Below are 17,213 nucleotides of genomic sequence, written 5' to 3'. Positions count from 1 at the left end.
AAGTATAAATAAGCAAGACCTAGAAAAAGGTAGTATTATTCACATTCTTGCTTTTTCAGTAATGAACTCTATCCTTCACTTACAACTTATAAATAAGGAAAATATTATTTTTCTAAGGCCATTTTTTCTCAGTGAGAAATTATAAATTTCCTTTAATTTTACTCTTTATTTTTCATGAAACATTCCTCTATAGATTCTAATTTTAAATTTCAACAGCTAACTATGAAATTGGATTGTGCATTCACGCCTCATTATAAAATATGATGATCTTACTGACTTCAAATATTGCTCCATCATCAGCTATGCTCTTTTGAACAGGTTTCTTTCTCCCTTCCCCCTCCCCCCTCTCCCTTTCTCCCTCTCTCCCTCTCTCCCTCTATCTTTATTTGGTTTTTCAAGACAGGGTTTCTCTGTGTAGCCCCAGCTGTCCTGGAACTCACTCTGTAGACCAGTCTGCCCTCAAACTCAGAGATCCACCTGTCTCTGCCTCTCTAGTAATAGAATTAAAGGTATGTGACACCACTACTCCATTAGCAGGTTTTTAATGTTTTGGTACTGACCTTGACTACAGATCCACTTCACATGCTGTTCCTCAGATCCTCATTTTCTTCTAAGGGTCCTTCATCTTAATTCTATGTGCTTTATCCACAACCAAATTCTACTTATTTCTTAATATCTGATTCCAAAATTAGCGCCCAGTGGGCCTCATCTAACGGCAAAGACTAGAAAATAATGTTTTCTTTCTGTGCTATCTGATTTCTAAGAACAAATAACGTCATACTGTGTGCAATAGATATTTTAGTCCATGTACTAAGAGTGCATGCATTTACTTGACAGTCCAGACTGAACTAACACTCATCTTACTTGATAATCTTCATAATTTATTTATAATAGCAATGAACCCATTATTAAATATAAAATCAAGACTCCAGACACACTGAAGGCAAGTTAGAAATTCTCTAGCTATTATGAAATGATACTGGAATTGAATGGATTTTTTCACTCAATTCTTAGGAAACTCAATTTTCAGGAGGTCATAAACTAACATTTGAAATAAGTGTAATCATTAGATTTACCAATAACAATTAATGAATTCTTAATAAAGCCCCTATATTTTTTTATATTAGGTCTCCTAACATTAAAATATAGCAGCTGCTAGACACTTAGAAATAGAACAACAAAATTGTGTTTGTCTTCTCAATTGAGAAGAAAAGAAAAGAAACTTCCTAGTTATGGTAGGACACACCTTCCGTAGCAGCACTTGGGAGGCTGATGCAGGATGATCTCAGGTACGCTGGTACAGCCCCACAAATGAAAGAGAAGAAGGAAAGAAAGAAAGAGAGAGAGAGAGAGAGAGAGAGAGAGAGAGAGAGAGAGAGAGAGAGAGAGAAGGAAGGAAGGAAGGAAAGAAGGAAAGAAAGAAAGAAAGAAAGAAAGAAAGAAAGAAAGAAAGAAAGAAAGAAAGAAAGAAAGAAAGGCAAGCAGCAGGAGGGAAGGAGGGAGGAAGTAAAGAAGGAAGAAGGTAAGATGGTTGGCTCAAATATGGCTTTGTTTTCTTTCCTATCACTTACTTTATCTAAACTCAATAACATTTTTGTAATCATTTTTCACAATTATCTTTATGTTACATGAGAAATCGGGCTTCTCAACTCCTAAATTTTTGGTAAATTTTAGTTTATGCTTGTGCCACAATTATATATAAATCAAAAACTTGAAACCTTTATACAAGTAGCTGAAATAGAGAAGGTAATTTAGAATATATAACCAGCCATCTCAAATAGAAATTTGATTGCTCCCTCTTGTTGATGTCTGTACTGCCCACACCATTGCTCTGATTCCGTAGCATCATGTAATGTGACTGTATTTGATTCCTGTGTGCTATATAGCTATATTTCTACCTTAGATGATGTCATTTACATAATAAATCATAAGCAATATTAATTACTAATAATAAATAATAAAAGTAAAATTTGTTTATCTTCAAGATCCTGAATTTTTATTTTTACCAGAAAATATTAATTTGGAAAATGTATGGGTAGAAAAGAAGGTATGACCAACTGTGAGAAAAATACATTGATATGTTTATCACTGATAGAATAATTGAATTCCTTGTAGACATAGACTGGTTGTATAGGCCTTAAAAAACTCACTGAGATTGTGAGTAAAACCCAACAATATTAGTTCAATAGTGATGCATTCAAATAGTGATCTAAGGGGGCATCCACACTCAAGTAAAGCATTTATTTTAATTAAAAATTTAAAACTTTTAAAAACTGTTGAATGAAATTCATTTTCACATTAAGACAGTGCTCACATTCACTTTTGGTACTGAGGATAACTGTCAAATTATATTAAGTTCATTTAGTAGATAAATCGAGTTTGGAATTGGCCAGATTTTTGTAAGATTACAGACCACTTTTCAATATAAAGGGCTAAATACTTTTATTACATAAATCTTTTCATTACCTAAGTTCTAGCTGCCTTAAATCCTATGTCTTTCAGTAGAAAGAGTATTATTTCACAGCTCAGTTCATTACTTGAAGGTCTATCAGAAACTTAAATTCTGCTCAGATTACTCTTATGGACCCAGAGAGGAACCATTTATTTATGTTGGCAGTGGTGATGAAAGACCATATTGTCAGGGACTCGGCTTTCTCTCAAGGCCAATTAGTTGAAATCTACAGGGAATTAAAATATAGCGTTTATAGAGATAAGTACACAATGAGAGTAGAGAAACAGCTCAAATCAGCATTAACAGTGGTACAGGACAAGATGAGAAATTTGTTTTTCCCCCTTAAGCAGCTTAACAGGGTTAAAAATAAAATAAGATAAATTACTGATTTGATAAAATATATGGATTGTACACCAAACATGTCCTAACTATTCAAATAACAAATTAGAGAAGAATCTCTCCAGTAAAATGTATGTTAAATTTTCTAGGTTTTGAGAAATACTGGTTTTGTGAAATTATAAGATTTTTAAATAAGTTTTTACTTTATATATTTCACCAAACCTAATTATTCCTAGGGTTTAATCAAAGTGATGATATTCTGTCACTTGTGCGAAGTATCATCAGTCATGATTTTAGATAGTTCTTAATTCCTTCCTACCCTAGTGTTTTAAATCTTTTTGGGGCTTTTTTTCAAATCCATTCCATCCTTTTGGCAATGCAACCAGTAATTGTTCTGTGGGTCTCAACAAAAATTAAAAAGATTCTGAGCATTGGCTGTTAACACTGATTCAAAGGCATCATTTCCTAAGGGAGACATAACCTTGCTCAGGGAGCAATCAGTGACAGACAGGTTGCCATTCCTCTCATTCAGGCAAGAGGAATGGCATCTAGATGAGATAAGAAGGCAGCATCCTCCCTGCTGCCAACCAGTTGAGGTGAGACTCCCAGCGCGGCAGGCATCACACTTGCCTTGTTACAGAGTCGCTCTACATTAGCACATTTGAAAACCAATTCTTGCCAGATGTTTTATTTCACTAACTGTGGGCCCAGATTATTTATCTCAAAAGCAACTAGACAGGAGCAGAGAGTCTCGAGGAGAACTGTGCCCAGCTGTGTTAAGACATGGGCCAATGCCCTCAGTGCAGATGTAATGGAAAGGAAGCAGAAGACCTCACACCCTGTACAAGAAATCTTCTGCCCTGAGCTATCTGCAAGGGTTGCAGGTGAGCAATGGAAGCCCTGGGTAAGAGCTGAGGAAGCACCACAGAAGTCGTATGTAGAAGATGAGATCCACTACCATCATGTATTGGGTGGGAAGGAGTCATGTGAAAACTGATTCACGCCAAATACTAAGCTCAGCTCTTTCAAGAGCAAGACCCAGTATGCACCAATTCTGGGAGAACCCCTGAGGTACTAATTGCAGGAAGGGAAAACTACAGTAGAATCATTCTATTTTATGATGATGCCAAGCATTAACTGGAGTTAAATTAACCAAGCAATATGCCATGAATCAACAATTCCCAAAGGTTAGCTTATAATGTTGGTTAGAAATAGTTTATGTGTAACATGATCAATGAAGTCTTTAGTCTAAGAGCACTTTACATTGATAACCATTATGTTAGCAGGGAAATTTTTTGAAAATGAAATGTTTCAGCCGGGCGGTGGTGGCGCACGCCTTTAATCCCAGCACTTGGGAGGCAGAGCCAGGCGGATATCTGTGAGTTCAAGGCCAGCCTGGGCTACCAAGTGAGCTCCAGGAAAGGCACAAAGCTACACAGAAAAACCCTGTCTTGAAAAACCAAAAAAAAAAAAAAAAAAAAAAAAAAAAGAAAGAAAAAGAAAAAGAAATGTTTCATAGAACTTCTAATTCTGTTTATGTTAACCTGCTCCCTTGTTAAACTAAAATAGAATAATGCTATTTTTAATTCCAAAATGTCAAGTGTGCTTAGAGCAGAAAAGGCCTATGCCCTTTTACTTTAATCACAGCATATATTATACATTATCAAGTTTGATGGAGGGAGTCCTGGCATCATGTTGCCTTATGGTTTATGGATACTCACTCCTCTCTAATAGGTTTGTGGTTTCGAAATCAAATGCCATTTCATCCTCTGCTTCCATCCAAACAATTCACCTCTAGACTCTAGAACTCTAATTCAGCTGTGTGCCATTCTCTGCTTTTATTAATAATATTATTAATAATTTCACACTGCTATACTTGTGCCAGGACAAAATGGGATTACCAAGCATCAGGGTAGTTTCTGGAAGTGCACGTGGTTGGTTACCTACTGGACAGGACAGAAACTAAAGTTTCATAAACGATAGTTAGAGGACAGAGGACAGGAAAAGCCATCGTGTTGGTCCTTACAGATTGACACCTGTGCTTGGAGAAATGGGCTTGTGTGAAGTATTCTCCATCATCATATGGGACATTAAACTCTTATGTCACAGAGATATGGTAGGAGAATGAAAAGCCTGTGAAGAAATCTAGATGATAACCTGATTTACCATCAAAACCATCCCATCATAGGAACACAACATATTCTCATGACATACACATTGTAAGTCAATGTGCATTTTGGTAAGAATCTTACCATAGCAACAGCATGCAGTCTTAGAGAGAACACATCACAAGAAGAAAGCGTTTTCTTTTCTTTCTGGCCTTGGAAAGAATGGCATATTAAGCAATAAAATGCTCAATATCATGTATTTTGAAATAGACAGCACACCACCTGGCAAAACCAAAATAATCACACCAGAACTCTGCATTACCACACAACTTACTGGATGACAAAAATCTCCTTGCGTCTAAAGAAAAATGAAGAGTATCTGGAAGTAAAGATTCATTATTCATTTAGCGCACAATACCACATTATCTTCTATTTGCCATTCTGGGAACATGGGCATTGGTTATCTTCCAGTTCAGTTTCTACTTGCAAGGAATTGTATTCTGGACTCAGATATTTTTGCCACTGTTTACAAGGAGTTCTTAAATTCAGAACAGATGTGAAACTAATGATCAGAATCTGGCAAGCAATGATGGCAATCTATGTGCAAACAGTTTTACATTTAGTTCCTTGTGTCTATTACAGTTTATTTTATTTTGAAACAGCACTTCACTATGTAGCTCTGGTTCATCTGGAAAGCACTGTGTAGACCAGATTATCTTCAAATTCAGATATCTGCCTGTCCTTGCCTAACAGGTTCCAGGATTAAAGACTCACACCACCAAACACAGAAGATACTTGCTAAAGTCAAAATAAAAATTACTCTTCTACACTAAAATTCTAGTTTTTTCGAATTTTTCTACACTAAAAACTTGCTTATAAAAATAGTAACTATTATTTTGTTAATCTCTATATATGAAAGTAGAATAGTTTTTAATTTTACAAATATAAGTAACAGTAACAATACCAACTGCATCTTGATATATAGTTTACAAAGCATATTCATATAATTATATTATTTATTAGATTAAATTATATTTTTAAGTAGTGGAGATGAGTCTATGGCTTCAAGATAGGTAAATAAGTTCCACTTGACTTAGTTATTTGCCCAGAATTTTTTCTTTTCTTTTCCTTCTTTCTTTCCTTTTTATTTTGTTGCTGTTGTTTGTTTTGTTTTTTATTTTTGTTTTGTTTTGTTTTGAGACAGGATCTTGTAAGTTGTACAAGCTGGTCTTGAATTCTGACTAAGGTTATAAAACATTTTCTCAGCACATCTCTTAAAGTTCTCATAGAATTAGTGGGTACTAATTTGTTTGCTCATTATTACTTCTTTGGGAAAGAATGTGGAGAATGAATCCTCAAACTCTTTGTGACGCAGAGTGGAATATAATTAAATAATAAACATTTATATAATATGATGAGTTTTAAAATATAAGCACATGGTAGAATGCATACATGCTAAATAATTTCATAATATAAACCCTCAAGTCTTCAGCATGATGCGCTACTAAGCATTTTGACTTTGTTTATATCAACCATATAACTCCTTAAAATTAATACTGTCCTTACTGGCAAATGCTTTCTCTTGGACAGGTGAAGAGATACAGCACTGAGGATAGATGCAAGCTCACTGGAACAAGAAAACACTGGAACAGTTTGGGAGAGTGCACCCATGACCTGGGTAGAAAACACATGCGAACTGGTAGATTTCAAGGACTTTGTCTTCCTTCTTGCAGAAAGTTGGCATTGGGCATAAGTACCCTGCCATCTAGGGAGAAAACCTGAGCTCCTTGACTCTTCATTTCCAGAATTCAACCTTTATTTCTGACTTAGAACATAGTTATATTGTGAAGCGCCTCACAGACTTCAAAGGTTCTCAGCAGTCCACTGATGACCAGCTCCCATGCAAATGTGCCTAATGCACTAATTTTCAGTCATTATTTTTTTAACCTTGCCTTACCTATCAGTGACTTTACCAGCATGAAAACTTTAATGCTTTTCTGTACTAAATCCAGGAGATAATATTTATTATGGGCCATTGGTATATATAAGTCTTTTTTTTTTTGTATTGTTTCAGAATGGATGGGACCCAGCTCTGTGAAGGATACACAGCAGTGGATAAAAAGAAGAAAAGAAAGAATGTAACTGCAGAAGTTCAGTCAATCCATAGAGATTTTGTAACATAAATTCTGCAGTTCTACAAGCAAATGGTAAAGCTAAAAAATTGGAAATTAAAGTTTCAATTTCTTTACTATTTGAATAATAATTTTCTGTGATGCAGAAATAAAATATACTTAAAATATTCTTTTGCTCTTTTAGGTTTTAACAAATATCATGATATATAGATAATATAACACAAAGCAGGAAAATCAATTAAGAGCCAAAGCCCTTGAATTATAAATGCCCACTAATAAAGAATTGGTAGAGACCTGGCCTACATTTCTATGACTCGAAACCTCTCTGTAGCTGCCAAGACAGTCATTACCAGAATAAAAAGTCAAAAAGAAAACCACACAGTTTCCTAGCTGTGTTGAATGGTAAGAAGTAGAGAATGGTTATGCTCTGAAAACACCACATTTAGGAAAGCTACCCCAGCACTGACGTTCGCTGTCAGGAAAAGTGACCTCAATGGATGCTTTTTCTCATGTTAACCCCCCCCCCCCCCCCCCCCCCCCCCCCGCCACACACACACACACACTTTACTGTATTGAACTCCTCAAGATCTGCTTACTGTGGATTTATACCAAGTTCAATAAAGATGCTTCAAGACAAAAATAAAAATGCTCATAAAGAATTGTTGTGACCTTCCTGTCATTTACATCAGGATGGCAAGATTCCACTATATTTTTCAAGCAGCTCAAATTAATGTCACTGAGAGATTTGAGGTTATTCCCTTATACACATTCAGAAGGACTGTGGCCAGCCTGCTCCTGTGGAAGAGACCCAGGGATTGAGAAGAGAGTGCAAAAAGAAAGGAGTGCTGAAGTTCAGTTGGTCCACGAGGGAAGAGAAGACATGTCTACTGCAGATCATGACCCTAGAGGATTAGGAGGTGAGCTGGAGCTGATGATGCTCTAGAATTCAGTAATATGTTTTACTGTGGAGGCTATGTTGGGAAGCTATTGTTCTCTTACATATAGTTTTCTTATGTAAAGACAAACCGACTATATACTAGGTAATATACAATTCTACACACAAGCCTTTAGAGTGCCCTCCTATGATGGTAATAGAATATAAATAATTATCAATATGTAAAAGTTAAAAGGTTACCCCACAAACCAAGTATCCTTAGAATGTAGTGACACTAAATAACTCTCATTTCCTAGGGTTTGGGAGGACCTCCCTAGGCAGCATATCTTCTAGACATGAGAACAACATGCTTATGAAGCTGATCTATTAAATGAAGATCAAGTTTGATAGGTAGTATCCACACATTACTTTTGATGCTCAATATTTTAATGCCACCTTGTAAAAATTAATTATAACTTTTAAAATGTCGAGAGGGCTTTGCCAGTGCCTTGGAATAATCATGTGCTTAATAAGAACCACATGCTGTTGGAGCTCACGAAAGTGTAAATTTAAGAAAGTCTCATGACAGCTTTTATCAAGTATTTGGGAGATTATTGTTAGACAATTTTTTAATTGTGCTAATATTATAAACAGTTTAAATGCTTTTGAAAAGATTTAAACTTATTATTTTTTTAAATGTCATAGTTTGCTACAATGATGTCACTCATTCAGTACACACATTGATATTTCTCTTTCTAAGGTAATGTGCTTTTATTTTGCATTGGTTTCTAAATTCCAAGTGAGTTTAGAAGTATAAATGCCATATACACTATAGACCTTCATATAATTTTATGCTGAAATGAGGAACTATGAGCAGAGCTTTCATAAATGGTAATAAATGGCATAACAACAGCAAGCTTTTATGAGCATGATTAAATTAAACTTAAGATAAATATTTGTGGACATTTCTAGAAAATCTATTATATGAGGAGAGTTATGAAACAAAACATTGAAGATTTAATGCATAAAAATATCTCGTCTCAGGGAAAATGTCTTGTTTGAGTACCATAGTCCGAGATTCATACTGAACTCAAAATATTAGGAAGATTCACTGAGTCTCCATGCAGCAGTGTGTAGAAGACGGAGGTTACCCTTTGAAAGAAGATCTCTGTGACCCGTGTAAACTGGAGCCCCACAAACACTTCCAACAAGCATAGGTCAGAGGAGGGTCATGGCTCCGGGCCCTCTGTACCTCTGCTTGCCCAGAGGAGTGTGCTCACCGCGTTAATCTCTCGTCCTTCAGTTCCAAGTCTGCCACCGTGATGAGCTGGTCCAGCTTGAATTTAGTATCAATAATCTCTGCCTCCCGAGGAGAGTACGTACCACCTTCTTTCTGCTTCTGTCTAATTCTGAAACAAGGGCAAGGCAATCGGTCATGGAAAAGCATGGCAGATTAGGTGCAGGGTTTTCTTTTGTTTGCTTTTTTTTGTTTTTGAAAGCAAAATCATTTAGACAGATAATTTTTTTGTTCCGTGTGAACTACCCCTCCTCCCTTTATTTGCTCCCTTATTATTATTTTTTTAATCACCAAAGGAAAATGAAATGGAAATAGCTAAGGACTCTAAATATCGGTGTTAAAAATCAGTGAGTCATTGTTTCTTATAATGGAACATTTTACATGTATCAAATATATAAATTGGCTTTTAAATTGTCTCATTTAATTTTCATGGATATATGAGGTATAAAATATTATCTCTGTTTTATAATCAGAAAACTCAGGTTTAGGTTAAAAATTGGGTAATATGACCTAGAAAACCTAACCAAATCATTGGGCTTTTTGTTTGTTTGGTTTTTGTTTTTGTTTTTTTTTCAGACAGACTTTTATGTTATTTTATAGTTCTGACTAGTTTGAAACTATTTAAACCCGGCTGGCCTTGAACTCATAGAAATCTTCCTGTCTCTGCCTAAAGAGTGCTGGGACTAAAGGAATGAGCTCCCACCAGCCCTGTCTTTTTAATTTCAGGCCTTTATCTACTCATTTGTTTAAGGTATGGTATGATATATAACAAGACACTATTTTACATCTGTGTCAGTCATTAATATTTCACATGTGTTGTTTATGACAAATACTAGGGTATATAGGATAATATCAAGAACATAAAATGGCCGGGCAGTGGTGGCACACGCCTTTAATCCCAGCACTCAAGAGCAGAGCCAGGCAGATCTCTCTGAGTTCAAGGCCAGCCTGGTCTATAGCGGGAGATCCAAGACAGGTACCAAGAGAAATCCTGTCTCGAAAAAAACAAAAAACAACAACAAAAACAAACATAAAATGTAGCCCCATCCTCAAAGACATTATATATTTGAGCAGTATATTCAAAATGTATAAAAATCAAAGAAAAATATTGAAACTAAACTCATGAGACCATACTTGACTTGATAAAGTATTTTGAGTGATTACAATTATTAGTATTCAGAGGACATAGAGAAGTTCAGTTTGACTTAGGTGCTCTGGAGCCAGAGGTGGGAGAGAGAACATTTCAGATGAACTGAACTAAAAGGGAGTTTTCAGAAATCCTAACTCTTGATATTCACCCAAAAACACATTCCCTTTGCCCAAAGAAGATCCTGGGAAGCTATATTGAATAGGAGAACCCTTCTTACCATTCAAAGGTTCATCTTGTAAAAAAAAAAATAGAAGGTCAAATGTAATTTTGGTGCCAACAAATCATTTGAACACTGAAGATGAAAACTTCTTATTGGCAAGGCCTATAAGTTGCACAGTCTTCTTTCCGCATTTTCTTGTGGTCTGAGAGTCTTCTTTCATGTCAAGGCATTCTGATAATGTGCCAAAACTCTTACTAAAATGTAAATTTTTTCTAGTTGACCAGAATAATGACTTTCCCTTGTTATCAGAATCTGCTAACAGTCTGTAAGCTAACAGGTAAGTCGTCTTTTAATAGACACTTCCAAATCATACATTAAAAAGCTGACTTGAGAGACTCAAAATGAAAAAGATGGCAGGTGGAATCCAAACTACCCAGGCAAGTTTTGGTTAAAAATTTAGCCCATAGAGCTTTTCAAAAAACTAGTAGGCTAGTTATTTTCATAAATAAAAAAATTATTTTAGTGATTTCTCTGATAAACCTCCATATTAGGGGATTGGAGAGAGAGATTTCCCCTGAGGTTGTATAAGAGAATGAGAGGGCTGAGACTGAGAATGGGAAGAGAGACTTGAAAAACAAGTACATGTATGATGATTAAGAGGAGGAACGATCATGTGAAAAACCCACTAGGAAGTGATGTCTTTAAAGTTGTCTCTTCTGTGAAATAATCCTTCCATACACTATGAAGATGTGTTGCTCTCATTGTTAATAAAAAGCTGATTGGCTGATGGCTAGGCAGGATTTTCAGGGCAGAGAGAACACTAGGAAGAAGGAGGGCAGAGTCGGGGGAGTTTTGAGCCAGAGGTGTAAGAAATAACATGGGAAGTTCATATATGAGGTAAATGAGCCTTGGGGCAGCATATAGATTAATAAAAATGGATTAATTTAAGTTATAGCAGCTGGCTGGACACAAGCCTAAGCTATCAGCCAAGCAATTATAATAATAAATCTCTATGTGTTTATTTGGTGAACAGCTGGTGGGACAGAGCTGATTGGTGGTCTAGATGGAAAACTCTACCTACATTGACCTTCATTTGTCTTCTGTGATAATTAAGTGGGCCTTGATTTCATTTCTCCTCTGTCACCTGTCAGACCAGGCAAAGGGGCCAGGGAGTTGCTGTCTTTCTGGCTCTGGTACTGAATACTTTATTTCATTTTATTTTACTTTATTTTATTTTTGAGAAAGGGTCTCATGTTTCAGCCCTGGCTGACCTGGAATTCACTACATGGCCTGGAACAAACAGAGATCCACTCGCCTCTGCCTCCCAAGTGCTCAGATTAAAGTCATGCATCATATATCCGACTGGTACTGGAATTTTAATGTTCCATGTGGGGGTCCAGCGGCCCACCTGAGGAGTTATCAGTGCTCCTCTGCCCAAGTCATTAGCCAATGATTCCACAAAGCTCCAGTCTGGCCAAACCCTTTTGTATGAATGAGATACATTGACAACCAATTCTAACTTTCCCATCATCCAATATGGATGGATGACCTCTGCAAACAGTTGCCTTCCCTCTGTCATTCTTCTTTGCCCCTGAAAGATTATACGTGCTTGTAATGACCATCCCATGACAACTTTGGGAGAAGACTTTCTTGACTCTTAGTTTCCTTATCCATCTCTCTCCCTAGTCTAATAAGACTAGTTACTCAGCTGCACTCTCAGCTCTGGGTCCCTTTTAGTTCTCTTTCCTCCTCTTCTCTCTAGTATTTACATCAAACATTTTCTATCAAAATAGCAGAATTTACTTCTTTAAGGCTAGATTTGTTCAATTCATATTGTTTTATATACTTCAAAACATCATAATATATATCCAGGCAGGTTGGGTACTTTATAAATTTAAGAAAAATTAAGCATAAGTGTTTCCCATTTGCTTAACTGCTGTGGTTATTGTTTCTTGACTGAACTATGATAGATATAATGCCCAGAGAGCATTCTGGGACACATCTTACCTTGCAAAGGCAAAAATAGCTGTTCCAAGGAGGATTATTGAAAGGATACACAAAGTGACTGACAGGATGATCTCTACAGTTCTTTCTGAAAGCCCTTCACCTAAGAAAGACAGAAACATGATCATTAATGCTACCCTGGAGTTCTATCATGACCACATAGACTATTTCTTGGCATATTACTTATGAATACCAGCAAAGCAAATTTAATTTGCTGCTTCTTCCTCTCTTCTTCCTCCTTCTCCCCTTCCTCTACTTCCTTTTAATTTGGAGGTTCAGTCCTTAAATTTTTTCCTTACCTTTACAAACTTTATTCCTCTGTGAGCTTACGCAGCCTCATGGTTTTATAATTCCATCTATATGACAATTGCTTAATATTTTTACTAATAAACTCTGGCCTTCTATTTACCTACCAGATATTTTTATTGGGACTTATGACTATAATTTCATAGATAGTATGTCCAAAATGTGATATTTTTTTCTTTTTAACTGAATTCTATTCTCAGTTGAAGAAAATTCCATTACTCTAATTGTCCCGGTTAAAAAGAAACTTTAATGTCACATTTTACTCTCTTTCTTTGGTAGTTTACTGCCCATTTGGTACTTTAATATAAATCTTTAATATCATATATATGATACATATGTGACTATATATACATATAGTCACACATGTGCTTCTTACTAAATGAAAACACAGTCTGTTAGAAATGTGATCATTTTAATGTGAGAGAATAAAGAATAAAATAAGTTCCAAGTATCATTGGGATGGAATTACATGCATCCTAAGCAGCCTGTTGTAGGTGTGCTGGGTACCAAACTCTTCTCCTCTACAATATAGCAAGCTTTTTTAAAACCATTTAACCTTCTCCACAGCCCCTGGTCATCTCATTTCTTGAAGGGGATTGCTCAATCATATCTCAATGACTTGTTATAGAATAAATACATACGTGTCTCTAACTCCTGTGGAAGAGTCTTTACACTCATACACTGTATTTGGAGAAATTTTAATTGATGTGACTCATAATTTTACTATAAAAATGTTTCAGTTCAATGAGAAAATAAGTTCAAGGTCTGTAAATAAGCAAAGATTCATGTTTTATCTTTTTTTCTCTAGATCGGTGATTATAAAATGCTACCCAAAGTTCCTGTAGCTATTGATCTGAATGGTAGAGTTGAAAGAAAACTGAGTTTTAAACATCAGGGTTTCATGGTCCCCTAGTATATCCAGCTCCATTTAAAGGATGCTATAAGACCAAGTATTTCCTATGATATTAGCTACACCTTCTTACTTACTAAAATCCCAGTGCTTTGTTTCATGAATTTTTAACATGCTACATCTAATCAGATATTCTTGCCAAAGGAAACCTGAAGATGAATAAGGAGCCTTGTTGATCAGGTGATGGGATGCAGAGCCTTAAGACTCGGTTTTCAGAGACCACAAAATGAAATTTCAGACTAGATTTCCATTTCAAAGCACTGGCCCAAGTGAGGAAATGACACACAATATATTAATAAGCAGCATGTAATCCTCTGAGCACATGTATCACAAAAGTGCCCTCAGGAGGGGACACAATGTACCAGGATTGTCGGACACACTTTCTGATTCACTGCTATGCACGAATGAGATCATTTCTCCAAATCCTGTCATACAAAGCAGGATTTTTTTTTTTTACGTGACTTTCCTCATAATATTCACAAGTCATTTCCTCACTAGACTTAGCCTCTGTTAATTAAATTATTTTGTTTGAATAATATATTCTAGCACTGTAATTTAGCAATTTATAATAAAAAGCACAGATTTTTCATAACTATTATTTTCTGACTGGAATTATGATTACTTAAATTTAGCAGAGGGATCTAATGAGAACTTTGAGTTAAATGAGAGGTATTAATCTCATACTACAATATTGGCCTCCTCATTATAGTTTCTTCATTCTCTGTATATGCTCTTGGAGTTAATATATGGGGAGACTGTCCTTTTATTAAATTACTAGTCTTTTGGGATATTAAAAAACAACATGAAGAATTAACTAAAGTTAATTTTATGACTTCATATTTTTTAAAGTATTTGTGTGTGAGTGTGTGTGTATGTATGTGTGTGTGTATTTAGATATGAGCATGCCAAGGCCAGCCAGGAGAATTAGGAGAACAATTTCTGGGAACTCACCCTACTTTGGCTTGTGTATCACTCTCAGGTAGTCAGGCTGGCACAGTAAGCTATTACACTCTGACCTATCTTGCCAACATTAACGTCAATATTTTAGAAATATAGTTCTACAGAAGGGAAGCCTGATAAGGATTTCAGGTAATGAGTTCATATAATTAGCATGATTCAGAATTCTACATTATGTGCATACACCATGGCATCATTGTAAAGCTCAAAATAGGTACTGTTCTAAGGGTCAACCAATTCCTTTGAAAATAAGTATACCCTAAAATGTTCGACAAGGACATCCTCCAGTCAAACTGACAAAATTTTAAAAGGAGATGAACAATGCTCACCAGAATGTGAGAAAAAGTCATTTATTCATTGGTTACAAAAAATATTAAAAGCTATCATTAAATCTTTGTTCACAAACCAAGAAAACAAAACACACATCCAGAACGTGCTTATATATGAAATGGTAACCTTAAAAGACAAGACAAGATGGTAAGACATGAGAACAGCTAGAAATAATTTAAGATGCTGTGATGAAAAAGTGTCATAGTACAGCAAGCAGAGGCATCCATCCACGGTGAAACTGGAAGCAGCTTCAGAACATGGTGCTGTCTGTTTGTTTTAATTTTTTGTTTGTTTTGTTCCCCATCCCCATCCCCACAGTGTCTTGCAGTAGTTAGTAGCACAACACTGACCAATCAAACTGCCTGGATCTGAAAACTGATGTGTCAACTCTCCTTTGCTGGGTTATACAATACAGTGCTTCAGGATTCTTGCTTATGGGTTACTATTATCTGTAGGAATGCATGGTACAGAGTTAAGAGTGGACAGACGGTTTTATTTCTAAAGCTACTTCCCAGCTTTGAAATTATGCAACAGTGTCGGGTGTCTTTGTTAGTAATCATTTCATAGTCATGCATTCATTCCCTAATCTGAACAAATCTCTCAGCTGACTTACAAAGTAGGTATTAGTATTGCCATTGTAGAAATAGGATTTCAGAAGTTAAATACTTTAAACATTTGCATAGCTGTCTTGAGGAATCTAAATTCAACTCATCATACTAAAAGCATATTAAATACACCTGCTTCTCTACTACCTTGGAAGATGTGATCACTGCTGCAGATGATGTAGTAACTCTCTCTCTCTCTCTCTCTCTCTCTCTCTCTCTCTCTCTCTCTCTCTCTCTCTGTGTGTGTGTGTGTGTGTGTGTGTGTGTGTGTGTGTGTGTCTGATCTCCCTTCTTCTCTTTACCGCTTCTTCCTCAGCTTGAATACATTGGGACAAATTTTTTGCACAATTTTAAATAAGAAATGTAATATGACAGAATGCCATCAGAGTCCCTTTGTCATGGGCTTTACAACCTCATCTTGCTCTGCTTTCACAAGGACCCTGCAAGGTCCTGAAAGGGATGTCTGGTTTTCAAGTCCCAGAAAACTTCTCCTATGAAATCTTACAAACAGCACATTGCCTACATGGGGTCTCCACGAACTCACATGCCTTGGGAAGATTTAAAAAGCTGGAGAGAGAGAGAGTTCATGCAAGTGATGAAAATGAGGACGCTAAATGTTCAATCTAAAGTAAAAGCAAAATCAATTAAGTATAATTAAAGTAATGTGTATGTCATTTTCCACTTACTACTATGCCACAAAGATTACGCTCAATGCAAGATTTTCACTCAGTTTTAACCCTTTTAGTTAGTTAGTATGTGATGATTTGGGGGGCGGGGTGCTATTTTCAATCCTGTATGCTAACACCTATGAGAGAGACAATTCCTACAGCATGATCTCCGGAAACACAGCCTTGGTAAATCTCTCAAGTAATGAAATTTTAATTGATAGGCTACTCAGTTCAGTGCTTGTTGCCAATGGGATGCAGATATTACTAAAGGAAGGCTTATCTGCCTGTGATTGGATAACCCTAATGGGACCTATACTCCCTCCACTAAAGTCTGGGATTACATTCACGAATATGTCTTAACGGGCTTGTCAGAAGCCCTGGGTTCCACTAGTTGGCTGTAAATGATGCCATCTGTAAATGATGTAAATGATGACACACGGCATAACTGCGACAGAAAATGACTCAGGCTTCCTTTGCCATCATCTGGTTACACAGAGGTATTCTTGCAAATACATGTCTCTTTGCTTGCCCGCAGGTGCACAGTGACCCATTCCATCTGCAGGCCTTTTCTCATTACCGAAACAATCAATATTATTTCCTTCTTGAGCTCTTCTACTTTATCTTCTGGGCAGCGCTCTTCTGCCAGGAGTGCTTTTTCTATTTCATGGCCTCTGTTAATGTCCTCCCCTCTCATCTGTCACTATTTTAGAAGCCATTTAAACATTACAGGGCAAAAGCCAATTACAAAACCACTATCTATCAGGAGGGAGTCCCTGAAAGGTCAGTCTAAGAGAGAGTCCAAAAGGCTTTCCTTACATCACTGAAATATGAAGATTACACTGAACTTTGAGGAATTGGATAATACATATATGGGACCCTTCATGGTCACTACCAGCCCATTGGCACTCAGTTGGCTATGTC

At 36.3% G+C, this 17,213-nt stretch overlaps 1 protein-coding gene and 1 long non-coding RNA gene across 6 annotated transcripts in view; one reads left to right on the top strand and one right to left on the bottom strand.

Moving 5' to 3' along the window:
- LOC119086196 overlaps positions 1-7,550 on the top strand; it is a 57,939-nt gene extending 50,389 nt beyond the window's left edge. For 3 of the 5 annotated variants that reach the window (XR_005089431.1, XR_005089428.1, XR_005089432.1), the window contains exons 4-5: positions 6,974-7,106; positions 7,216-7,550. This is a non-coding gene — a long non-coding RNA (uncharacterized LOC119086196). Of the gene's footprint in view, positions 1-6,489; positions 6,599-6,973; positions 7,107-7,215 lie in introns of all 5 variants that reach the window. The other 2 variants (XR_005089429.1, XR_005089430.1) reach the window with 1 other exon arrangement.
- The window catches only part of Ptprq (protein tyrosine phosphatase receptor type Q), a 188,215-nt gene that overhangs the window by 28,412 nt on the left and 142,590 nt on the right, over positions 1-17,213 (bottom strand). Inside the window, exons 34-35 of the mRNA XM_028873029.2 lie at positions 12,520-12,619; positions 9,186-9,314 (exon numbers count right to left, since the gene is read on the bottom strand). Of these exons, the coding sequence (XP_028728862.1) occupies positions 9,186-9,314; positions 12,520-12,619 (229 nt within the window). The remainder of the gene's footprint in view (positions 1-9,185; positions 9,315-12,519; positions 12,620-17,213) is intronic.

The sequence above is a fragment of the Peromyscus leucopus genome, chromosome 18, assembly GCF_004664715.2.
Source record: "Peromyscus leucopus breed LL Stock chromosome 18, UCI_PerLeu_2.1, whole genome shotgun sequence".
Classification (NCBI taxonomy): Eukaryota; Metazoa; Chordata; class Mammalia; order Rodentia; family Cricetidae; genus Peromyscus; species Peromyscus leucopus.
This window is presented reverse-complemented; position numbering and strand designations above follow the sequence as displayed.